We start from the raw sequence: 26,579 nt of genomic DNA on the forward strand, positions 1-26,579 counted from the left end.
GTAACTTTGCAGTAAGACCAACCTTAAAAACCAAGATTTGTGTTATGAAATTACTAACTCGCTTATCCATAAGTCTGACTCATTTATTTGGAGAATCGGTAAACTTCATTTTGAAGGATCAAATCGGTCTCTTTTTATTCACCTGGTTATCTCTACGAGGAATTTAAAGTCCTGTAATGATCCTACTTACACTAGATTTAATGTCTTATTTTGAAAATAATGTGGTGATTAATTTTCAAAGCATAAATAAAAAAAAAAACATTGAGATTTTGGATCCTTGTTTTCTTGTAAAGTCACATTTAAGAGCCCAACACTGTAACTTTGACGAGAATCTGTACATTTATGAAGTCTGCGTGTAACACCTGCACTTTAGTAATATTCAAATATGAGTATTTTATTACGTAAGGTATCTGACTGCATCATGTTTTAAGTTTTCATCACATGGTTCCCTTGTTGATTGCTGATGTAGACCAACTGGGAGGCTGAACGCAGCAGTAATCCAGTTCACATGAGACTGTTTTTTGAAGAGTACGTAGTAACTTCATTTTGACAGCGTAAATAAAACCCTTTTTCATTGCCGGTTTGAGCGGATTAGAAATTTTGATTATTTTATCGTTTTAACCTATGAAAGACCAATACACTTATTTTGAAGAGCATCTCTGAGCTTTTCTTTGAAAGTCCCAACTTTAAACCAAGAGCCCCAACAAATGGGAGCTGCTAGAAAAAAAAATCTTTAAACTGTCAGTAGCAACAAGTATATGTCGCCCACTCTTGGTTATTTTCATTCATTAAGTCTTTATGAGAAAGGCCACATTTGAGAGGATAATAATAAAATCAAAGAAGCCGGTTTAGAGGTGGAGAGAAATCTGAATTTTAAGCAAAAATTCATAAACATTATGTAACTGGAGTGTTAAATGGAAACTTTTAAAGGAGGTTTTAATTATGCTGAATTCAACCGAGGTGCTAATGTTAAATGGCTACTATAGTTATAGAAAATACAGAAAAATGCTTCAGATAATGAATTAATTCATACAGCAAATTTTCCAAAATACTGATCTGTAGCAATCAGTGGAACATGGCAGGATCATTAAGGCAGACAGTTAGTGCTGTTTATCTAACAGTGTGTGTGTGTGTGTGTGGGTGTGTGTGGGTGGGTGTGTGTGTGTGTTTGACAGAGACCTGGGTGGAAAAACCATGCTACGGGAAACCATTAGAGGAGCACTTAGCGCTGAGCGGGAGAGATATCGCCTTTCCTATTGAAGCCTGTGTCACTATGCTGCTGGAGTGTGGCATGCAAGAGGAGGTAAACACACTGCACGCTTACAAAATGCATTTACAGAAAGTGAAGCATTATTGTACGTTCAGTCAGTCTTAATTACTGCAGGGACTCCTAATGAGATTCACACTTAAACGTTTCATGGCTTGGAAAAAAAATACAAAATCCCCGTTGGTTTAATTAAAAATCTACAGCAAGAAATTATCCAGTTTTTGCGTTTTGGGGATGCAAAGCTGTACACTTACACTGCTGGACCATGGTGGTTTAAAGAGAAATTGATTAACCCTGCAGCTTAGGACAACAAAATTCCCCTCCTTACGTCTCTCATCACTAATAACAATAATAAAACATGTTACACACAACGTTTGCCCAACCTGCCTTCAGCTGCGACAGCTTGATGTTTTGTGTTTTCAGGGTTTGTTCCGAATCGCTCCTTCGGCCTCCAAGCTGAAGAAGCTGAAGGCGTCGCTGGACTGCGGCGTGTTGGACGTCCAGGAGTTTTCTACAGACCCACACGCCATTGCAGGTGAGTGAGCAACGCCAATACAGCTTATTGGTAAAAATATTTAAAAAGCATGAAGATAAATTCATCTTTTATTGCAGTAGTACAATCTTACTACTGAAGGAGGGAAAAATGACACTAACAGTCCGTAATAAATAAACATAATTGAAGTATTTATAAAATTTCCACTATACTCTTTTTGTTCTTTGGGAACTTCTAATTGTTAATCTGTGAGATTCTGCTTTCTTTGGCCAATTTATCTTAGCTACTGTTCAAAATGGGAAAAACAGGAGAACAGATCCTTCCTTTTTCATTTACATTTGCATCTAAACTCAACCTTTGAATGTCGAAATGTCGTATCTTCAAATCGAGCCATCCATTTCAGAGTCTGTGCTCTTATGCAGAAGTGAAAAGAAAATGTCTGATAACATCCACATGTAAGTAACATCAGAGAGTTTTCATCGTGGGACGAAGCTGCAGCTGGGAGAAAAGAAAAGATCAGTTTTCTGTGTGCCGCTGTCACTTCACTGCTTTTAAATCAGAACCATGATGGACTACAAAAGAAAGAAAAGCTTTCAGGCTATTAAGGTGCTGTTATTGATTTTTTTTTATGACAGTACTGCTTTTTTTTGCTGCAGCTGACTGCTGCACAATGCTACTGTCAGAGAAAAACACATTTATCAAGAATAAGAAAAACTAAGAGATGTGTTTTAGCCTTAAATCGATATTTTTAATTAAACTGTTATTGTTTAAGACGCTCCCTTACCAGAGTAAACATTCACTCTGGTAGGTTTACTGCAGGTTGTTTTGATTACAAAGTGATGGAAAAACTGTAAATACTTTAAAGAAGTAATTAGTTAGTTAAATATTTGAATGAATCATTAAATGCATCCTGAAATAATTAAATGCAGAAATCATTAATTAAACATATGATTCATTTTGCGTAATTGGGATATGCAGTTATTGTTTCTAGTGTTTGTTATTCGGTTCATATTTTGTTACATTGTGAATTTATTTTATCTGCCAACCATTTTTATGCGGCTAACGCTGCTATTGACAAGGTGATCGATCTGCATTTAAACTGCTGAGGTCAAAGGTTAGGTTCATACTAGTGAAAGTTGACATTATTTCATGATCAGAAAATATAAAATAAATGAATAAATAAGTACTGAAATTATATACATTTTACATTGGATCTAAACCAGAAGGAAAATTTGTTTTAAAATCATTTTATAACGTAACACAGCTACTCTTGTGCTCTGTTATTATAAAAATTTAAAACAGCTTAGATCACCACGTGACAGATGTTATGATACTTTTCTTCTCATGACATGAAGGGTTGCGACTTGTTTTGCATTGCCACAGATTGCTCTAACAGCTTAGAAATACAACCAGTGTATCTAAATGTAATATTATTACTTGCAGGTTTTACTGATCTGAGTTTTGGTCACAGATAGTTATTATTGATCCATTTCTTTGATATAATCTGATCATACTGCAGGCTTGCCTGCTTCATTCAAACTTTGTCAAACTTTCTGTGCTGGATTCAGAAACCCTACAATTTCTTGACATTGTTTTGCTGATATATGTATCTTTTTACATAACTTTTAAAGAATAAATTTTGGCTTTTGTTATAGTACATTTATGTTGAAAAAACCACCCGATTTTATAGCACAAGGCGAGTGCTGTTGGGGAATTAGTGCTTCTCTTCAGTGTGATATGAAACTATGTTGTGGCGTTTGAAAGATGTAGCAAAACAGAGCAGAAATGAAAGCTTTTTAAAAATCTTCCTGTTAATTTAGCCTGATTAGACTTATATACTTTCCCCAGCAAGACTAAACTCTAAATGTTTAGAGCTTCTTATTGACTGAAACAATAAAGTTTTTACATAAGTCACTTTTTTATAACATAACCCATTTGGAAATAAAACTGAGGTCTGTGCAAAAGCCATTTCTAGTCAGTTCATAAGCAGAATTAGGCTCTTTTTGTCTTCGTTGGAAAGGAAAACAGATTTTCTGTGCATTCATCAGAAACTCATTTTCTCTGTAGCAGCAACAACATACAGCATCGGTTGAATTTAGACACAGCTGAGCAGACTTAACGGTACATGCAGCCGTTTCCCAGTGAGGGATGCCCTGATGTTTGTCATCAATCATACTCGTACCTTTGGGAAATGAAAACCGCAGAGCAGAGAGAAGGAAAAGACAAACTGGAAAGGAGCCCAGTCAGCCGACACCTGCTGTCAGCCACTGTGGGCCGGTGTGTTTTCTGTTGCTTTAATAGGTTTACTGCTGGTGAACAGACAGTCTGCAGGTATTAGGACAAGATTACAAAACTTAACACTTGGTACACCAATATAACTATGAACATGTCTATTATCCATCCATCCATTTTCTTTACCCCCTTGTCCCTACTGGGGTTGGAAGAGCTGCTGGTGCCTATCTCCAGCTAACGTTTGGGGCGAGAGGTGGGGTCACCCTGGACAGGTCGCCAGTCTGTTGCAGAGATGTCAATTATATTATATTATGTTATATTATATTATATTATATTATATTATATTATATTATATTATATTATAATACAACTCTCTCTCTCTCTCTCTCTCTCTATATATATATATATATATATACATATATATATATATATATATATAATTATATGGATATATACTGTATGTACTGTATACATAATATAATAACACAATATAAACTATTTTATTATATAATACTGTATATTGCATTATATTATATATAATATAGTATAATATAATTGTAGATTATATCAATCAATCAATCAATCAAATTTTATTTGTATAGCACATTTCAGCAGCAAGGCATTTCAAAGTGCTTTACATCATAACAAACACAGAATCACAATGCAATATAGAATCAATCATTAAGTCAAGTTACATCAATAAATTTGTAATTGATTACATTTCAAATACAATTCTAAACAGGTGGGTTTTCAGTTGAGATTTAAAGGAAGTCAGTGTTTCAGCTGTTTTACAGTTTTCTGGAAGTTTGTTCCAAATTCGTGGTGCATAGATGCTGAAAGCTGCTTCTCCTCGTTTGGTTCTGGTTCTGGGGATGCAGAGCAGAACCAGAACCGGAAGACCTGAGAGGTCTGGAAGGTTGATACAATAAAAGCAGATCTTTAATGTATTGTGGTGCTAAGCCGTTCAGTGATTTATAAACTAACAACAGTATTTTAAAGTCTATTCTTTGAGCTACAGGGAGCCAGTGGAGGGACTTTAGAACTGGTGTTATGTGCTCTATCTTCCTGGTTTTAGTGAGAACGCGAGCAGCAGCATTCTGGATCAGCTGCAGCTGTTTGATTGATTTGTTGGACAGACCTGTGAAGACGCTGTTGCAATAATCAATACGACTGAAGATGAACGCATGGACGAGTTTCTCTAGATCTGGCTGAGACATTAGTCCTTTAATCCTGGAAATGTTCTTCAGGTGATAGAAGGCCGACTTTGTAACTGTCTTTATGTGGCTCTGGAGGTTCAGGTCAGAGTCCATCACTACTCCCAGGTTTCGGGCCTGATCGCTAGTTTTCAGTTGTAATAACTGAAGCTGTGCATTGACTCTAGATTGTTCCTCTTTAGGTCCAAAAATAATAACTTCAGTTTTGTTTCTGTTCAGCTGGAGAAAGTTTTGGCACATCCACACATTTATCTGTTCTAAGCATCTGTTCAGTGATTGGATGGGCTCTGAGTCACCTGGTGACATCGTAATGTAGAGCTGTGTGTCATCTGCATAGTTATGGTAGCTAATATTATTTCCTGTTATAACCTGAGCTAGTGGGAGCATATAAATATTGAATAAAAGGGGTCCTAGGATTGAACCTTGGGGTACCCCACATGTGACCTTTGACCTCTTTGATGAAAAGTTTTCAATTGAAACAAAGAAATCCCTGTTCTTTATTTAGGATTCAAACCAGTTAAGCACTGGACCGGAGAGTCCGACCCAACTCTCCAGTCGATTCAGTAATATGTCATGGTCAACAGTGTCAATTATAGTCATGTTATATTGACTTATTTTCAATAAATTTGAAACTAAAAACCCAGTTCTTGTTTTCAAAATTAACTGTGGTTGCATCATCTTTCTACTCAGGAAATAGAACAACTCAAATGTGTCCTTAAAACCCCCAAATTAATTAATAACTAACATTCACGCTGACCTATGACCAATAGTGGGCCTGAAATACCAGAAAAACATTCAAATGAAAAGTAACGAAGATATGCCGTCTACACCTTCTTCAGTAATAAAGTTGTTTGGTGTCATGGAGTAGGAGATGTTTGTATCTATGACACATTTCTAATGGGAAAAAAAATGTTTTCATTCTCATTAATGTTTACTTCTTATCACACCATGATCACCGTCGGCCATCATTTTCCACCATTATCTCACATCAGTAGAAAAATGTCATTAATGCATCAGAGATTCGTGGAAATGTGGGCTCATTTTCTCCTCAGCATAATTATGTTTGAGGTAAAAATCATGTGGGTGAAAGAACATTTACAAAATACAGATAATGGTGCTCATTTTGTCTCTTCAGAGAGACATTCAAATGGAAAATGGCAGGAAAAAAGGGGGAAAAAAGCAAAGAAACAAATGGAAAAGGAGCTGAAAGGAGAAGCCTTGGAGGTTGCAGATCGCATGTCAACAAGACACTTAAATTATAAAAATATAATAATGCTTTCTCTCTCAGTCTGCTCTGCTTTGTTTAGATGTGATGAACATAAAAAAGGGAAAAGCAGCTTCAGAGTTGATTATGTTAATGTAAACAAACTCTCTTTTCATTGCAAAGCTGGAGCTTAGTTTAAGCAGAGGTAGAAATTAAATGTACAAACCCTCATAAAAAATATTCATGCCACTTGAGCCTTTCATATTTAGTCACAGCACAGCAACAAACTTCAATGTATTTCATTGGCTTTATGTGACCTTATGTAGTGAAATGCAAGAAATGTCATAATTTAGCATGTATTATTGTGCTTTCTGATTCAATCGCGTGTCCAGCTTTGCATATTTGGAGACTGAAATTTATATCCATTCTTTCTTGAAAAGTTGCTTAAACAGAAATTAAAATGTTACTGTCTTTAGATGAGAGCACCTTGAGCCACATGTTTGCTTTGAACCCAGCATGGATTGTGCTACACTTATGAGTATATAATAATTTGAACATTTTGATACATAGTGTGTGAAAGCATAAAAAACTGCAGCATGGAATAATACTTTACGAGACCCTGTAATGTTATATGATAAATACGTTTTCCCTTGCGCATATTCTGCATGCATGCATATACGATCTCACTAAATGCATGCTATGCATTCTTATTGTGGTTTTATTCTCTCTTCAGGTGCTTTAAAGTCGTACCTGCGTGAACTCCCCGAGCCATTAATGACCTTTGAGCTCTACATTGACTGGATCCAGGCCTCCAAGTGTGTATTCTTCACAGAATAACAAGTTCAAGACATGTTTTCTTATATCTGTGTTCAAATAACTGACAGAGTTTTTCTTTTGTTCTGCAGTATTCAGGACCAGGAGAAGAGGCTGCAGGCTCTGCTGGGCGCCTGCGAGAAGCTGCCGTGTGCCAACAACAACAACTTCAAGTGAGTCAAGTTCTCTTCCTTCATTTTGTGATTGTACCTGTAGGTAACTACTGCAATACAAGTACAAATTAAAGAAAAGGATTTTCAGTGTAAGACGTAGCAGGAGAACAGAGCGATGCATGCAGCTGGTGTAACATCTCAGATTTATTCACTTAAACCTGCGGTGTCAAACATATTTTCGTTTTGGGCCAAATCAAGATCATAAATGCACTTAAAGAGCCGGTTGTGCCAGAATGTATTGATAAAACATGTTCACAAACTGTTAAAATATCAATGAATTCTCAAAATTAAATAATATTATTGAGCATCTTTTCAGTTCCTTCAGGATTTCGGGATACTTTTTGTGATTTTTTTGCAATAAAAATCAAAGTGCTTGTGGTACTAATTTGGAAATATTTGCAATATTTATTTATGATGGTAAATGCGACTTTTTATTACTCGCTGTATAGATCATGGGCTATAATCTGACATCAATTAAGGCTGAGTTAGCTGTTTAGTACAAGTAAGAAAGTTTTTGACAATTTTTGAGAAAAATCTACAATAAACTCCCAATTATTAGTGCAAAGAAGTGCGGGGATTTGTTAATTTTGCATGAGAATTCTCATAAAACTGGAGAGATTGATATAATTTGGCAGTAAATGGATAAAAACTGGATTGATTTGATTGAAAACATATTATTTAAGCACATTCAGTGTTTGGCCTCGAATCTAGAGGGCCACATAAAAAGCTACTGTGGGCCGGATTTGGCCCACGGGCCTCGAGTTTGACACATGTGACTTCAACTATTAATAGTTCAGACATCAACTCTGTAAGTATGCTACACATGTGGTCAGAAAGGTGTTCAAAGAATTAGACGTAGCAGTTTCCAGTTGTAAAACACTATTTTATAAAAGATTTAGTACATTTTTTAAAACATCTGCTTCTGGCTTGCTGACCGCTCGTACGGTTTTCTAATTATTTTACTTTGCTGGTTGGATATGTTGCTTTTTATTTGATAGATTAGTCCAACCTAAGCATTATTTTTGCCAGGAGATGTTTTATTTTGTTTTTACATTATTTTATGGGGAACACACCTTTTTTTTAAAAAAAATTCAATCTGTTTCAATATATTTAATCGCTTTACTGATACAAAGATTAATTGTAAGAAAACTGTAGGTTTAGGCAAAATATTGAAATGCAATGATGGAAAAACATCTGATCATGAGTTCATCAGGTTTAGTTAATTTTAGAGGTAAATCTGGAAAAATGGAACATGACTTTTTAAAACAACTACTATTTCGATTTCTGTCATATTTTGGTGTTAATCGTAGATTTTAATCCTGAGGGAAACATCTCCAGCGGCTGTCTCACGAACAACTCGCTGGGGTTTGTCTCGCGATCAAAAGACAAAAGATGTAAGCCGTGATGAGAACGACGAGAGGAGAAAGAGGATGAGAGAAGCGAGGAGCCGCAGCTCTTGTCAGGGTCGTTTTGAAATCTCACAAATAGGATGATTTTCCAGGCAGCGCTCCTGACGGCAGATCTGTCAGAAGATTGTTGCTCACGATGATGAGCTGCTGGATGGTTCGTTTGAGTAAAGCGTAGCTCAGATGAATCACAACCAACCTACTGGTTTCTTACAACACAAAAATGCAGTTGTTCTCTGGCATTAGCAACTGAGTTTAAAACTCATCAGTTCCTCTGACTCGAAATGTGCGTCTTTTTTGCAGCACAATAAATCCTGAAATAACATCAAAACATTATTTAGAGAAGTGTGGAAATATTCTGCATATTTCTCCAAACAATAGCCACTCACTTTTTATAAGAAAAAAAAAACAACGAGTTTGTTTCATCTTCATTGTGTTAGTCAAGGCAGATTTTGAAACAGGAATGAGCAATGAGATTCTGACTGATTCAAGATTTTCCTTCTTGCAGGGTTTTCTCTAAATATTTAGTCTAGTGAGGGCAACTCATTGTCAGATGAGTAGTCAGATTTCTGCTGACTGCTGGAGAAAAACTCATGCTTTCACCCGTCTACTGACAGGTATTTGATCAAGTTTCTCTCCAAGCTGACTGAATACCAGGATGTGAACAAAATGACTCCTGGAAATATCGCCATCGTCCTCGGCCCCAACCTGCTGTGGACTCACGATGAAGGGTGAGACACCAGCTAACCCATAACAGAAGTAGAGATCAATAATTTTGGGGTCGATTACCGATCCACTTTAAGCAACTGTTTGTATCTAATATGTAGCATAATCTTTCTTAAACATTCTTATCTTTTAGTTATGTAAATATTTTTTTCTGGGATTTTGTAAGTGTGATGTTGTATAAAATATTTTTTGACCTAGAATGCCTCTACACGTGTTTCCTGTCTGTTTGCTGCAGTAACATCACAGAGATGATGACGACCGTCTCCCTTCAGATCGTCGGCATCATCGAGCCCATCATCCAGCACGCCGACTGGTTCTTCCCCGGAGGTCAGAAGAAAAGAACCGACAGACAATGAAGCGCAATCTGAATTTTTTTTTTTTTTTTTTTTTTTTTTAAAGAAACTTAAATCTTGCTGAGTTTAATCTCTGAATTTTTCTTTCTTTGTTTATTTTATTTGTCTTAGAAATTGAGTTCAATGTCACCGGGAACTACGGCAGCCCAGTCCACACCAACCACAACGCCAACTACAGCCTGATGCCGTCTCCGGACCTGGATCAGGTGGACCGGAGGCAGAACGATCAGAGCCGACGGCCGCTGAGCGTCGCCACGGACAACATGATGCTGGAGTTCTACAAGAAAGACGGGTACGAGTCAAATCAGCTGAACTTTCAGCTGAACGTGTAAACATAGCTTGTTAGTATTTATGCCTCTTGGACTTTTTAACACTTTATCACACTGCAATCAAACACTTTCATGGGATAAACCAAGAAAAATAAATCTATAGCAGTAGAAAATTATGTTTTTTACTAATAAAACCAGCAAATGCTTGCATGGTTAGCCTCCCAGACTAATGGCCTAGTCTGGACTTTGACTAGGCCTTTCTACCACATGAATAAGCCTTGATCTAAAACATTCCACCATACTTTTGATCCACCATACTTTTGGGGATTATGACAGTTTCTCTTCCAGGTTTGCTAGTTTTAGCTTCACTCAGCTTCCCATCATCACCTTTCACGTCTCTGCTGAAGTAAAGCATTTCCATAGCATGATGCTACCACCTCCTTGTTTCCAAAAAGTTAGATTTTTCCCCCGCATCTATTCAACGTAAAAAGATTTGCATGTTTAAAATCTGCCTGCAGAGCTTTTCTGAGCCCGTATCTCCCAAACAAACGTGCCCTGTTAATAACTGACTTGATAACACCCCGTTATTTAAATTAATCATATGAAGATCTTATTTGTCGGACGCAGTTCTATCTATGCAGCTCTGTGTTTTTCATTGAGCTTTCTTGCTAAGTTGTTTTCTGCCTCGTTAAATTAATGGTTGTCCATTACAATACAACATTTTAGATACATGTCTGGTTCCGTACATTTGTGCACTTTGATCTGTTGCACGACATTATCAGTCATGTGTTGAGGCATTTTGACGTTTTATTCCTCAGTGGATGTTTGCTAGATCGGGTTGATTGTTTGTTTGGGTTTTATTAAAAAGAAAAATGTACTGGGATCGTTTTCTAACCTATGAAGCAGTTTATTACTTTGTAGTGAAGGCCGGGGAAAAAAAGGGGTTGGAGATCATCATTGCAGTTGAAAAGAATGAGACCGAGTGGCATTAGTACAGGATTTAAAGTTTTAACCAAGCTTATAGGTTTCAATATGAATCCTGCAGCGTTTGATCACAGAGAATGAGACTTTAAACATAAATGAACCTAGAGAAAATGTTGCAAAGCTGACATTTCTGGCCTTAATGAATGACACCCTACTTTGGATGTTGTTAGGTCTATCTGCCTCTGAATCATCCAAGGTTTCACATTCTTACTCACCATTCTGACAAAAAGGAGACACGGTTTATTTCTCTTCAACATGACCTCAGTAAATAAGCTGCTTTGCCCTGAGGCGGACAGAAACGACTCGCCCTGCATCACCTGCCCTCAAGCCTTCGTCCCGTTAAGAGACAGTTCGGGGGCTGAAGTTTAGTCTGTGAAATAACCATTCCCACAATCCGGGAGCCGTGGAGGAGGATTAGTGGAAAACCAGCCAGTCGCTTTCTTTCTCTTTCACCGCCTTTTTCCCTCTAATGCTTCCTTACACCCGCTGTCTTATCGGGGCCCAGCGAGGAGGCTGAGCTCTGCAGCCCAGGGACCGCGAGCAGCTGAGCTAATTAAACCTGGACTGATCAATGGAGGGAGCTCTGCTTCCAGTGGAAAAAAAAAAACACTCATCAAAAACCAGAATGAGGCTTCTAAAGAAACGCGATATGAGGCAGACGCATTCAGTCAGTGTCTGACTAATGGAAAGGAGACTGCTGGGTTTTATCTTGAAAAGATTTTAGTTGCAAAAGGGCCTTTAGATACAAAAGTATTTGCATGCCTTGAACATTTTCACATTTGGTCACATCGCAGCCACACCTGTTGGGATCTTAATGGGACAGACCGACATAAAGCAGTGCATAAATCCGAAGAGAAAGAAAACTGGAGTCTGGTTTTCAGTGATTCAGAAAAATATGATGTGTTTGTAGTTTGGCATTTGTTGCATTGTTTTATTATCTAACCCTGCTTTAACTTTTCTACCGAGTCCTTTTCTTTTGAAAATGTAGAATTTTCCCTCTATTTTACAATTTTGCAATTGTTGACCACATAAAATCCATGTAAAATACATTGAAGCTTGTGGACGTAAGGCGACAAACTGGAAAAGTTGCAGTAGCAAGGTACTGTATAGAGTGGACTCTTTTTGTTCGTGAGGGTTTGAAACCATAACCATCCACAAATAGCGTAAAACTGCAAATACCTGAGACTTTCAAATGGTTTCGATAAACATTCTCACCACACAACATGCTGTAAAAGCACTTCAGGTGGGCTTAAGAAGCAGCCAAAGAAAAAAATCACAAAATTGTTGATTAAGGGAAGTTATTTTACCTGTTGTTTTGCAGTTATTTAATAGAACAGCATAGAATATAAAAACTTTATTACTATTCTCCTTAAGGTGCATTGTTATAAAAACCCTAGTGCCACAACAACATCCTGTGAAGAGATTTGGTTCTTAAATGTTGAAAAAGCACAAGTAAAGACAAACCTTTGAGTAACCAACCAGACCTACATAGAAAAACCAAACTTGAGAAAATGTATTGGGAGCTGCAGAAAGCCTTTCATTTTGGGGGGAAATTGTGTTGTATCCATCAGGGAAACACTGACCTAATTAGAGTGAAATAGAGCAGTAATTTTCTCCCTGGACTGGATGTCATTGAAACACTTAAAGTAGCGCATATTTTACACGCAGCGTGACTATCGTTTGTTCTTTAAGTCTCTTTTTTTTTTGGCTTGTTTCTCTAATCCTCTCTACTGCTGCTTCGTTTCTGCCCCTCAAGGTCTTACGTCTGCAAAAGACAACAGTCAAACTTTTTTTTTTTTTTGTGATGGTCTTTGTTAATGTCCTCACAGTTCTTGTTTCTGTTTTAACACTGCAGCATAAGGAAGATCCAAAGGTAAAGTAAGACTTCGTTTACGTCTCTCAGTCCCGTCACGTCCATCATGTTTGTCTTAGCTGCACATTTAAAGGAGCTGACAGTCGCTGATCATTTGTTCTGCTATTCAGGTGTGTCTAAAGCAACACATTTGACTGCTATGGAGCAGACTTTGTTTTCTGTGGTTCCATAAATGCATCTCTTCAGTCACCCTGAACAGAGATGTTCAGGTTTGAAGACTATCTCAGCTGGAAACACTGACTTTTGTTCTCCTTATCTTAAAGCTGGCTGGACATAAAATGTTCTGTAAATTCAATTAAACTTACTTCACATTCACTTTATCTGTAGAACAACTTGTCACTTTTTTTTTTCTTTGTTTTGCAGTTTTGCTATAAATTATTTAATTAAGATCAAATCTTCCCTGCCGGTAACAGTTTTTTACACTTACTTGCCTTTGGTGTCATCAAATAATGGATAAAGCCACAAGTCAGAGTTCTTTTGAGTATTTTTCATGGGCAGCTTTGTGTTTTTAGTCACATTATTTGAATCAAACTCCTCCTTCTGGAAGATTTTGCAGACTGGAAAGACAAGATTTCATTATCAAAGATCTTTAGCAATCATTTCGTGCCAAGTACGAAAATCATCAGTACAAGGATTTTTAAGTCCTGACAAGGTTTCCTGCAGAACTGCAGCATTAAACAAGCAGACTCACTTATAATGAGCCTGATCCTACAAATTAGCCCAAACAAACACACTCAGCTCTGTGCAGCAGTTTTACGTTTCACTCAGTGCAGCACAACTTCATGCACATAAAACTTGTGCTGCAACAAATTCTGTTTTGGTGTTGAAACCCCCAGGAAGCTTACCTTCACAAAACAAGGGAGAGCAAAATCAGTATGTGCTGCATTCGCTTGCAATGGGAAATTTAATATCTACTCGTATAAACACTACTACATATGGCACACAGCAGTTTACATATGGAATATGCTTTAATCTGGTAGATATAAATTAAACTTATGCAAAACCAAACAAAAAATGGCGCTAAATGTTTTTGGGACAAGCCTTGATTTTGAAATATTGGTTTCAGCAGATATTGAAATTCAGATGTTTTGATCATAACCCAAAAATCCACAATGGGAGAATCTTTAAATAGACTGAGATTTGCACATTTTATGTGCAGTGGATATGAGCAGAAACCAAAAGAACTACAGGTTTAATCAGCAACTTAAACTATCCCATTTAAAGTCGGTCATTTTCATCGTCAACAAACATGGCTGAAATCCTAACTAAAAATCTTTAAAAGTCACATAATTGTTGTGATGTCATCAACCCAATTCTCTGCCTTTCAGCAGTGTTTGTATTGTCAAATTACACTTTTTTTTTTATTACAGAAAGCAAACCGTCACTGGATGGAGTTTTTAAAAACACATCTTACCATCTAATAACATTTCTGTCATTTTGATGGTGGTAAAACACCCAGAACAAGGCACCTCATTGGCTTTCAGGAGAATCCGCAGAATTAAATAAAATAATAATTTCACTAACGTTAACTCAGAGTTGGAATCAGCTGTTCAGTGTCAAGACAAAAGCTGAATTTACATTCTGGAAACCTTAAACTCGCTCCCTCCTCCAGCCCAAACCGTCCTATCATATGATTGGCTGTGCATCTCTGTCCCACTGCAGCATGGGGGTCAGAGTGATGGACACTTCTTGGGTGTCACGCAGGGGTCCGTCATCGACGCGTAAAACATCCTCAACACCGCCAAACGTGCACCCCTCTACCCCGCCCGCTGACGCTCCCATCCCCGAGCAGCCTGGGGATTTCTATGCGTCCCTGTCCCCCACCCCTCCTCCCACTAGCAGCGACCGAGCCAGGTAAGGCCGTGGTGCCCCACCCTCCTGTCCCAGCCCCCCCAGACCCCCCAGGCCTCCCACATGCTGGTGTCTCCCTCCCCCCAACACAAGGCTCCCGCCCAGCGCAGCAGAAACCAGAAACCAAGCCTACAGTTTGTCTGTACTGTCATTCATCCTCTCACCCCCGAATGAACCTCAGTATCTCAGTTCTGATCAAGTGTTTTACATTTCCTGTCTGTTTTTTTTGCTGTCATTTTTCTAAACTCTTAGAGTCCTTCATTTTTTCCTGGAGTGATAAACTGCACATCATCACCGTCCTAAAATAAGTTGGGTTTTTTTGCCAAAAGTGATTTTGACCGTTGCTTTAGGAAGAAGATGATAGGAGTGACACTTAGAGATTTCACTCCTCTGTAAGTTTAATGTTTAACTTTAATGTTGATCAAAGTGGATAAAAGTTAATTTCTGGTGAAGATAAAAGCATTTTCAGTGCTATGTAATAGTTTTCCCACCCCATTAACTATTTCTCTTTTTGCCAGGTTTCATCCACAAACATCAATATTAGTATTTAATGTGACAGACAACACAAACTACTGCATAACTTTGATGTAAAACCAAATTAATGCCTTCCTACAAATAATCTGTAAAGTATGGCGTTCATTTTATTCAGCCCCCTTTTCTCTGATTCCCCTAAATAAAATCCAGTAGGACAACTTACCTTCAGAAATCACCTGTTTAGTAGATACAATCCTGTTGTGTGTTATCCTCAGTATAGATCTAGCTGTTATGAGGACATTTTGGCCTATTTGCAACATAAGTGGAAGAAAACATGATGAAACATGGTGGTGGCAGCATTTGGCTTGCTTGCTTTCTGGAGGAGATCAGAATGGAGAAGATGGGTGGAGCTGAAAACAGGGCAATCCTGGAAGAAAACATGTTCAAAAACCCCAAACACTCATCGAGAACTACACTGGAATGGCTCAGATTCAGATGGCCTAGTCAAAGTCCAGACCTAAACACAGTTGCAATTGATGCTCTCAATCCAATTGGACGGAACTTGAGATGTTTGGCAACAACAAACTCGCAACTGTTTTTCTGGTAACAATTAACTCAAATACAAATGATCGCTAAACTTTTAAGGTTTTTATTTATACAAACCACTTGCCGATTTCCTTCTACTCTGCACTTATGCACCAATTTTTATTTCTCCATAAAATGAAAACCCAGTACATTGAAGTTTGTGGCTGAAACTTGAGACAATGTGAAAAAGATTAAGGGGTGTGAATACTTTATAGACTTCCCTTTTCGTTTCAGTTTTAGTCTCAGTAACACATAAATCCCTGTTTCATCTATTTGTTTCCCATCTTTCTCTTCAAACACCTTTTCCGATTTCCGCCCTGTTAATGGAACAAACTTCGATAACGCCTCTTTCTCTCCTGAAGTTCAAATAATTAGATCTACATCAATGGCTCAGTTTCCCATGAAACGCTGATATTCTTATCATTGCAGCTCAGACGATGCTTCTTCCAACTGGTCCGACTCCTGTTACGTCTATCCCTCCCCTGAGGAGGAGCGACCGCCTCCGCCTTATCCCTCCTTCTGTTCCTCCTCCTCTTCCTACTCTTGCTCCTCCAACTCGTTCCCTCACCACTATAGCTACACCCGAGCACTGCAGAGTATGCGTCCCGCCGCTCCCACTCCTGAATCCGTCGTGCCCCCCGGCCCGTCCCCTCCGCCACGCCTAGCCGGATGCAGCCCGCCCCCGCTCCCCTTCTCCCCGTGCCCGTCCCCCCAGCAGCTTGACGTCAACTCCAACCCCAAACCTAACTCTCTGCACCTGCCCAAACGGGCCTCCCTGCCCGACACTATGCATGCAACCCCGTCCGAAACAAATGGCTCCACCCTTTACATCAAACCCCCGCTCGTTCTTACCCGTCATGACCTTTTCCTGGGCTCCCCTAAACCTCCCAATACCCCTCTTTCTGCTCCCCCTCCGTGGGCAGCCTCTGCCTGTAGCCGGGAGAAAGGAGCCAAGCTGAAGAGGTAAATGGAAACCCAACCCGCTCCAACTTCCAACACAATTAGCAAAAACCACGGAGCCAAAGAGGAACGGGAGTGAGGTGAGAGGAGGGTGTGAGTAGCAGACCCTCTCCAGCTCCACTCCGTTTAGTTTCATTCATTTATGTGATTTGCACCAGTCAGTCATGAATGCAGGGTTACTGCATGCCTGGAAGAAATGGAGCAGAACAGTTTGCGTTTGATGTCGTGTCCGCATAAGTACGAAAAACAAAAAAAACAGTATTGAAAATATTTATATTTGCAGACTTTTATAATAGTATCTCCATTGTTAAATCATATTTCCTTCATTTATTTTTTCTTTTGTTCCGTCATGTTTTTTAAAGCCAGGCCTGATCAAAATATCAGCAGTTTGTGGTGAACTTTAGTATTTTTCTTTAAAAATGGGCTAAAAGTGGACAACTCTTCTAAAATGAGCAATAAATATACAAAATGTGGAGATAAAGGTTTAACACCTCCATGTCAGGCAATGGGTTCATGAGGGCACCAGAGTCATCATGGCAGTTAAAGGGTTAAAAAAAAATGTGTGTGGACCTTGTTAAAGCTTGTTTTTTCAATCTATATCCACCTTCATCTTTAATGCAACTGCCATGTTTGGAAATTTCATAACCATCCATGTTGCCTGGATATTCAGGAGACGGTTGCCAGGCAACAAAGGGAATTCAAAGCTCCCATTGAATACGATCACAACAGTGGGTGATCATGAGTCAGATACCAGTGAGCCCAGTAGGTCCAGTCGGATCATAACGTCAGTATGAACACGGAGGAAACACCAGATGAGGAGATGTTAGGGAAGTCGTGATTCAGATTGACATTAGAGAAAACACAAACGTTGTTTTGCCCAAGATTTCATTCTCAGTTTCAACTATCAGAGCTCTGTTCAACTGCTGGGAGTGAAAGCCTAGTGATGACAATCCGGGAGAATTTTAACTGGTTGCACTCCGACCTTCAGGTTCTGCAAACATTGGCATTTTGCCTGCACTCCTCTGTAAAAGTAAGAAAAATCCATTAAGCCACCAGAGTTCATCGGAGATTTCCACACTGCCTGTGCAACAGTGGTCACTCTGACATTTTGACATTAACCTACGGTTCTTCTCACATTACTCTGCTTATTATGGCTGATAATAAAAATATAATGCAACACCTCTCTGTTTTTGTCCTGCTTTTTTCCTGTAGCACTCTGAAAAACAAAGAGCTGTCTCCGGTGATCGGACAAAAGGGACTCCAAGGAGTAGTGACCCCTAGTGGACAGTCACAGCACTCTGAGCACAGCCCACACAGTCTGAGGAGAGGTGAGACTGACCTGATCATGTGGCATGAATGACATTCACTTTCAAAACTTTCTGCCTGAATCGAATACCCTCAAATAAAACCTATGGATATGTGCCTGCGTAGTGGCCCTTAGATTCTTCAGCTTTCTTGCAGACACCCGAAGGTTTTGGGTCAAAAGGGTAAAACTTTATTTGAAGGGGTGTGCATAAGACACGGTCATAAACAGGACATAACACCTGCTATGAACATAAAAGAGTTTTTATGAATTTTCTATGACTGTCGTCATGAAGTGTCATTCGGTATATAATGACACTTTTAATGCAAAGTTGCTTTAAAAGTCCATTAAAAGTGCCAGATTTGCATTACTTTGTAAATAATGACACTTTAATGCAAATTTGGCACTTTTAATGGACTTTTAAAGCAACTTTGCATTAAAAGTGTCATTATTTACCAAATGACACTTCATGACAACAGTTATAAACATTCATAAAGACTCTTTCATGTTCATAACAGGTGTTATGTCATGTTTATGACAGTGTCATGTCAGTCTTATGCACACCCCGTCAAATAAAGTGTTACCATCAAAAGTGATTGTTGTCTGGTGCTGATCATAAACTTATCCAGCTTGTTAGAAATTCCTGCAGCTCTGTCAGCGCTACTGAAATGCTCTCTGTTGTCTCCCTGATGAATTTCTGTCTCGTCTTTTCACAAATCCCATTTTATTAACATGTTGTCCCATTTTTTCTCTTGCTAATTATTGATGAATGTTTTAACTGTGCCATTGTGTTTATGCAATACTGGGACTTTTTGAGCCCTTCTCCTGACTGAGCCTTTTTTCAATCAACTTTTTCTTTTTTAAATTTTTATTTATTTTAAATGGATTTAGCTAAAGGATGCAGGTGACTAAAATTGATGAGAATCCTACCACCACAGCTTACCTTTATTTTGGTTTTTATCAGTTTCAGTGTATTTGGGTGAACTTAGAAGACCAAATGTTAGAACTGACTGCTAAAACAAATAATTAGCATAAGGTTGTGAACACATTATGAAATCACATTATTGCAGCTTTTTAGTTTTTTGATCATTCTCCCTCTAAGAGATTAGCTTGATTTCAGTTTAATTGTAAAGGTCAAATTAAAGTTTAGAAATGATTTATCGTTTGAATCTTTTTACACTGTGACAGGCATGTACACTTTTCAGGTTCTCTTGTTGCTTGTTTTTTTATTGTTTGTTTCAGCAAAGAAGCTTGCCCCTATCCCACCAAAAGGCCCTTACTGCCAGACAGGAGCCATGTCAGACCAGTCGACAGGTCAACCGTCTCCAGTCAGTCTGTCGCCCACCCCTCCGAGCACACCCTCCCCTTACGGCTTCAGCTACCCACAGGGTTATGCCACCATTGGTTCCCCGAGCCAGTCCCAGACGGCAACCACCCCATCTCTGTCTTCTCCGCCCTCGCTGGCAGGCACACTCACCAAGCCCAGACCAACCCCTAAGCCTCCCCGCCAGAGGCCCAACCTGCCTCCGCCTCAGCCCCCCTCCACACCCGGCAGCAGCCCCCAGCCTCTGGAACATTCATCCGGTCTCCTGGACGGTTTACCCCCTGGGGAAAGCATGTCCACAGGTAAACATAGCAGCAAATGTGGCTGGACGTCTGAACAACAACATGGCACATTTGTGTTTTGAAGTCTCATGAAATTACCTAGTATACCTTAAATCTTTTTTTTTTTAATTGGATTTTCAAATTTGCTTCACGTTTCAAAATGTATTTGAGTTTGATTGATTGCCACAATTGCACATTTTTAGACTCTCTATATAATATATTGTTCTTAGTAAATGAGAGTCCAGAGTGAGTCCAGATTTCATTGGATATAATCACATATTAATGCCATACTACTGGATAAACATAAACAAATGATTAAACAGGCTTAATATTCAGTGTTTCTTGGCTAAATAACTGGACTAGAGTCCCCAGTGTTCTGGTTTTCTATAAATAAAAAGATGTAAAGTTTCCTTGAAGCGATTTTGGCTCTTTTTGTTTTGGACTTCAACTCTACTGCTCTAGTCTGACACCTAGTGGCTGTCCAAGGTTTTACATTAAATCTAGCAAACTAACCATAATCTTTTTGTACATATAAATCGTATTTATAAGTGAAATTAAACAAAGTGAGCTACATTGTAAAATACAAAATAAATAAATAAAGGTGACCAGTTATAACTTGCTGTATCGACCAACAAAAGGAATTTAAAAAAAAAATCAAATATAGGTTAAATCACAATATAGGTTAAATCTTTCATTTTGATAGTATTAAACCATTTTTTTGGAAATAGAAAAAAATGTATTTCCTCTGCATGATGTTTTGGTATTCCTAAATGAAACCACAAAGTTTGATTTTCAACAGAAAATCATTTATAATCATTCTGATTATAAATGAAAAGATGAGAGATTTTTACTTGAAAGTGACAATGTGAGAAAGTCTCATTTTACTTTTAAAGTTCTTTTAAATAGTATTACAGTTTCAAGCAGTAAATTTGTAAAGTTATTCAATGTTTATGTGTGACACTTTACAACAAGATTACATAAAATCCTCCCTTCCCATCTCTTTATACTGTCACGTTATGTTAAAATATTTAATAGAAGTTGAAAAAACATCCCAGTGTTGGATGACCAGATCCTTCTAAGCACATTTTCTAGACAAGCTGATCTAACAATAATATTACTCCTCACCTACTTTTCTTACTCTGATCCTACGTCTTGGTTTTATCGCGTCTCCACGCTGGTCGCTGTTGAACTTGATGTTCTGTTCATGTATTTATTTGTTTCATCTCCAGCAGATTTTCATCCTGTTCAAATCTAACTCTTCCTTCTTGTCTGACTGCTCTGGTTGTCTTGAATTTCAGCTGTATGAGAGGCGAGGTTCACTATCATTCTAAGTGTCAGAGGGCGTTATTAGGGTAAGCAGGATTTCCTGTGACGAAGAACCTCTTCTCCTCCCGTCTCATCCCTCCGCCCCCTCTGCCATCTCACCTGAACATGGAGCCGCTGATGATCTCTTTTTGACAAGTTAATGCTGCTAAAGGAAGCAGATTTTGGGTTTGGTTTCTCTGCTCTGCGGCTGCATAACTCAGTTTTTTATTATGTGTTACACCTTTACAGCGCTGTCCACACCTATTGGCACCCCTGGTGAAGACGAGTAAAAAATTCAAAAGGAAACATTCAAACAAAACACGTTTATTTAACGGGGGGGGGAATGTTCCTGCATGTTTTCTTTTTTTCCTCCCAATCACTAGTTTCATACTTCTTGTTTTACTCTTTCAGGTTTTCTAGAAACTTTTAATACTTTTGATAGGTAATCAATGATGGTAATCGATATGTATGTTAAAATGGCTACCAAAAAATAGCTTCTCACTTAAGATTGTCCATATTTATAGTAAGAGCAATAATTAAGTTTAAAACAGCTGGAACTGTTTTAAACTTAACAAGGAGGATGTTAAGAACCACTTTTAGAGAACTGCAGCAGGAAGTGGATTGCTGGGGTCACCAAATTTCCATAACAATTATTACATGCATTTCTTTTTCCAGGAAAAGCATTTTCTGTCCAACTTTAATTCACTCACCATCATTTGTTTTGCACTTTGTGGCCACATAAAGTTATTCTAAGTGCCAGAAAAATGCATTTGAGCCACACTTTGAACATCCTTACCCTATTCTAGACAGATTGAGCTCAGAAGAAAGATCAAATATTCATCTCATTGCTGCAAACTTGTGAGGTTAGTGCATTGTAGAATGTTTCAAAAGAACAATTATTCCCATATATTGGAAATCAAAGAAATGATTTCTTTCCTAAGCTTTTCGGTGGGGCATTACATCACTGCATATCTATCAATATCTTCACCAGAGGTGCCAGTAAGAGTGGCAGATGCTGCTTTCCCTTTGTATATCCAGCTGCTAACATTAAACACATTTTGTTGGCGTTTGCATGGAGGCTGAGAGTGGCGCATGTCCACCAATAGGAATCCTGCACCTTCCCATCTCACAGTCTCCACATTCACAGTCTCCGCCGACCTCCTGACCCTCACTACACTGTTATCGTGCATCACTGCCCTTTAAGCACACTTCCTGTCTGTGGCGGTTTCTAGTCGTTACCCTGCGGATGTCATAAAAGATGCAGCAAAGCAACAATTTCCTTCAGATTGATGTGCAGCATTGCACATCGCTGTAGATGACTCTGATCTTGTGGTTTTTGGTCGTGTCTTTGATGAACAGATAATTAAACTCTGACTAACCGAGCTGCGGTCACTTACTGCAGGGATACATTCTCAGAAAATATGGAAGGATTTGATTTGTGAAATGAAGAGGAAACTTGAAATCATGATAATACTTTGTAAAAATGTCTAAATATGTCACACAGGCACCATTTGACAGTTAAATGAATTCATATGTATGTGAATTCAAATTGTGAAATTGGATTTATTACACATAGTGATATATTTCAGATATTTATTTCTGACATTTACGACTTGCCTTACTTACGACTAACAAAAACCCAGTTCAGTTTCTCTAAAAATTAAAGAATGTCATTATACTAGATGAAAATATTTTTAATTAAGAAATGTACATCCTCCACCAGGAGGGTAAGCCACACAGGCGAATGCTAAAAAAGGTAGCGCTTCACAGAATGCTGGATCCAGATGTATTACTGGAAAGTTTATTGGAAGGAAGATTTGTGGTAGGAAAAGCACTGGCTACTTCTCTGTAGTCCTTTGGAAAGGCAAAGAATCTGATCTGATATTTAAAATTAAATTAAGATGAATGCAGAAATCTGGTTAGTGATAATTAGTGAATCTTCATTTTTTAAAATTTTATCTGTGAAAATGTCTCGTTAAAAGATAAAAAGAAAATGACCAATCAGAATCAGCAGCATGCGCTGGGCGGCTGGATTTCTTCAATGCTAGAATTGAGGTCAAAGGTCACACAAAATCCATGCCTTCCCCTTCATGCAGAAGCTCTGGAGTACCAGAACTAACAATACAGACAAGATGAACGCCGTAAAGCTGTAAAAGCTTCTTCTACTTAACGACTCCATGCCAAGCCGTAAACTGCGCTGATCAGTCATTCAGTTTATTTACTGTACAGTTAATAAATCTTTATTTAATGGTCTTATCTAATATTTTCATTTTATGAGATGGAGCCGGGGAAGCAGAAACCAAATTTCCTGATTTAATAGGCGCATGTTGCTATACGTATAGTAACCACACAGTGCATCCTTCCAGAGCTTCTTTATTCTTTTAGTCATTCATTCCACTTGTGATGACCCTTTATCGTGCTTTGACATTGATCAGGACGATCCGCTTCAGTCTGCCTGTTTATGTTGAACTAATTAAGCATTGTACACTATATGTGTGTGCTCATTATTGTCTCCTCTGTCTGCTCTGCCAGATTCCCTCTGCAACTTGGACATCCCCGTCATCAACATGGAGCTGGACAGCATCTTCGACTTGACGTACATCTCCCCCTTCAGGAACTCAGAGGCGCTTCCGCTGTCGCCAAAAAGCAAAGCAGACTCCGAGGAGGAGTCCGAAAGCACAGTGCTATGACCCAACATCGCATCGTGTCCCGTCCCTCTCCCCGTCAGACCTCACCCGCCCTCCGTCTAGAGGAACCGACATGTTAAAACAAGCGCCTCCCTCAAGAAGCTTTCCATTTCATCCACAATTAGCATTTTACAGTTCCATTTCCTGGATTATTTTAAGATTTTTTTTTCTATGTTTTCTATTTGTTTTTGCCTTATTTAAATCACATGCAATATTGCCTTTAACGCCACGCAGGAGGCTGTCTGGATGCTGGAGGAATGGGAGTTCCTCGCTGCTGCTGCTGCTGCTGTGTAATGAGTGACACAACATCACCGCTCGTTTCCCACACCGATTCATTTTTCCACTTCACTCCCCCACTCCTCAGGGGTGCCCGTTTGAAATGCCTCGCTCGTGTAGTTCTGTCCAGCCTGAGCGTTCACTGTGAGTGTCGGTATGCGTGGGTGCGCGCGTGTGTGTGTTTTGCTAGTGTGTGACGTGACAATTGTACGACATGATGTTGCACTGTTGGTGTCGTGGAGCAAAAGCAGGAGTGCATTATTTTAGACTAGTAGGCGATAATGTGCTTTTCTTTAAAAACAACAAAAAAATGACATTCAGTTAGGAGATCAGACACTGGATATTTATTGTTTATACAATATATTTTCAGAGTATATGAGATATTCACAATAGGAATCCAATCAGATCGTATTTTGTATGAAGAGGAGAGTTATATAGGGGACATTTTCACTTTTAACGGATGCATGCAGGGAGCTTGGAAAGATATGACATGCATACTGTAGTTTATGAAAGATTGAGAAATCCAGACTCTAATTATTTTGGCAGCAGTCAAAGCTGTATGGGACCTTTTTATATTTCATTCCTCAGTCTGGAGAAGATTTACGATGGTATGGATGTGCAGGACTGGTATTATGACGCCTGGACTTTCCAACAAAGCTGCTACAGTGCTAGAGCAGGACGCTGCTACCCCAGCTTCTCCACTGTGGAAGAAAAGCCCACTCTCTCTGTGACATTGTCAGACATGTACTCCAAGAATACGTGGGGAGAGGAAAGAAAATGATGCTTGATTTTCTGGTTTTTTTTTCCTTTTAGCTCAAAACCTGTTAAAAAAAATCCATAAAAAATGAGTTAACAAAATAACAGAGTGTAATTTAAGCTCAGCATAAATGCATCTGTTCTGTGAAGGTTTGTTAGAGGATTTTGATGAAATCTGGCTTTGATGGAAGAGAGGCAGAAAGGTGAGGGTCCCGATCCTCTGTACGAAGCAAACCATATAACCAGGCGACCTTCCAACGCAACATACAACCAGATCTATAAAGGATTTGTTTAGATCTAAGTAAATCTATGTTAAAACGACACAGTCAGACTGAGAATCAATCTTCACAGACTCTCTCCATTCGATCTGATGGAGTTTGAGTCTGCCTCTAGATGTGCAAATCTGGCAGAGAGCCTAAAATACTGTAACCGCAGTGAAACATGGTTCTGCAAAGGCGTGCCTAAACTTTACAGATTTTTCTATTTGTAAAATGTTTTAGATCCATGCATCATTGTCCTTCCACTTCAGCCATGTGGATGCTTTTCCGAGGCGTTGTGTCATGACTGCAGCTGCCAGCATCACAATTATCTTTACACTGCAACAGATTTTCCCAGTTCTAACAAGTCAAGCACTTTGGGTAGAAGGTGATGGGGGTCTTCACTCAGTATGAAGCTGGTATAGCTGGTTCTATAAAAACGCAGCTCTTTAGCTACATCATCTTGAACTATATCTGCAGTGGATGCTTATCCTGCTACAGCAAGATAACAAGATCTGGCAGCAGCAGCAGCTTAGTACTGGAACCAGTTTGTGTTGTGTTGCACTCCAGGCTTCATATGAGAAATAAACCAAGCAGTCTGTTGTCAATATCATAACAAAAAAAGACAGATCTTAAGCACCACCAGAAAGAAAATGTGCTGTATTTTTATGAATAAGCACATATTTATTAATTTATTTTTTTCATCACAGTGCCATTACACCTGCAGTTCCAGTTTATAGGACACTCTGATGATGCTGATATTTTTGGGGGGTTTTACTGGTGATCCAGAGGCAAGTGCAAAGATATCTGTATATTTGTTTATTTTGATGAGAGTATTTATAGATGTATGTCTGAGTACGGTTTACTTGGTGTAAGGAGCTGCGAGTATTTGCTTTTCACGTGAATCTTGTCTGAGGATTTAAGGAAAAAAAAAAAGAAATTACGTGTTCAGACACAGGACCAGATTTTTTCTGCTGCCGCATTAAAACTTGAAAATCAGTCAAACTGATGTAACGAGGTTAGGAACAGCAGCAGTTTGCTACATGCCTTGTGGAGGGTTTCGTCGTGTAGGACCTTTGGTTTCTGTCCTGAGAACGTCCACTGTGCTGCTCTGCCATAGCCTCTCGGTAAGTGCGAAATCACGAAATCACAGGACTTTTGTAAATCTTGATGCATCTGTACATATTTATTCTGTACATACGGACAACAGGAAGAGTCAGATATATCGAAATCTATTCACATTTACTGAAAACTAAACACGCTGTACATATATGGTTATAATGTTGGTGGTTGTAGCACAATAGTGTCACATTTACACATCAGATGTTGGCTTCTCTTTTCTACATGGAAACATTGTGTTTGTGTTGCAAACTTCCTGACCTCTCAGTCCTGTTTTTAGCTTTATTGGTAGAAAAAACAGACGATACCACATCTATTTTTGTCTTTTGCTTCTTGGTCTGACAAGTCATTGCAGCTACATGATGCAGCATGACATTTAACTGGACACTCAAGT

The 26,579-nt window shown here is 38.8% G+C and overlaps 1 protein-coding gene across 5 annotated transcripts in view; it reads left to right on the top strand.

Annotated features, from left to right (window-relative positions):
• The window catches only part of LOC116727149 (rho GTPase-activating protein 44-like), a 65,230-nt gene extending 38,904 nt beyond the window's left edge, over positions 1 to 26,326 (top strand). Inside the window, exons 10-23 of one of the 5 annotated variants that reach the window (XM_032574359.1) lie at positions 1,176 to 1,303; positions 1,691 to 1,802; positions 7,144 to 7,225; positions 7,316 to 7,396; positions 9,420 to 9,533; positions 9,764 to 9,855; positions 9,993 to 10,173; positions 12,990 to 13,007; positions 14,670 to 14,861; positions 16,347 to 16,880; positions 18,090 to 18,205; positions 19,423 to 19,806; positions 21,084 to 21,137; positions 23,623 to 23,734. In XM_032574359.1, the coding sequence (XP_032430250.1) occupies positions 1,176 to 1,303; positions 1,691 to 1,802; positions 7,144 to 7,225; positions 7,316 to 7,396; positions 9,420 to 9,533; positions 9,764 to 9,855; positions 9,993 to 10,173; positions 12,990 to 13,007; positions 14,670 to 14,861; positions 16,347 to 16,880; positions 18,090 to 18,205; positions 19,423 to 19,806; positions 21,084 to 21,091 (2,042 nt within the window). In that variant the 3' untranslated portion in view covers positions 21,092 to 21,137; positions 23,623 to 23,734. Of the gene's footprint in view, positions 1 to 1,175; positions 1,304 to 1,690; positions 1,803 to 7,143; positions 7,226 to 7,315; positions 7,397 to 9,419; positions 9,534 to 9,763; positions 9,856 to 9,992; positions 10,174 to 12,989; positions 13,008 to 14,669; positions 14,862 to 16,346; positions 16,881 to 18,089; positions 18,206 to 19,422; positions 19,807 to 21,083; positions 21,138 to 23,622 lie in introns of all 5 variants that reach the window. The other 4 variants (XM_032574358.1, XM_032574361.1, XM_032574362.1 and 1 more) reach the window with 4 other exon arrangements.
• The last annotated feature ends 253 nt before the right edge of the window (positions 26,327 to 26,579 follow it).

The sequence above is a fragment of the Xiphophorus hellerii genome, chromosome 10 (assembly GCF_003331165.1).
Source record: "Xiphophorus hellerii strain 12219 chromosome 10, Xiphophorus_hellerii-4.1, whole genome shotgun sequence".
Classification (NCBI taxonomy): Eukaryota; Metazoa; Chordata; class Actinopteri; order Cyprinodontiformes; family Poeciliidae; genus Xiphophorus; species Xiphophorus hellerii.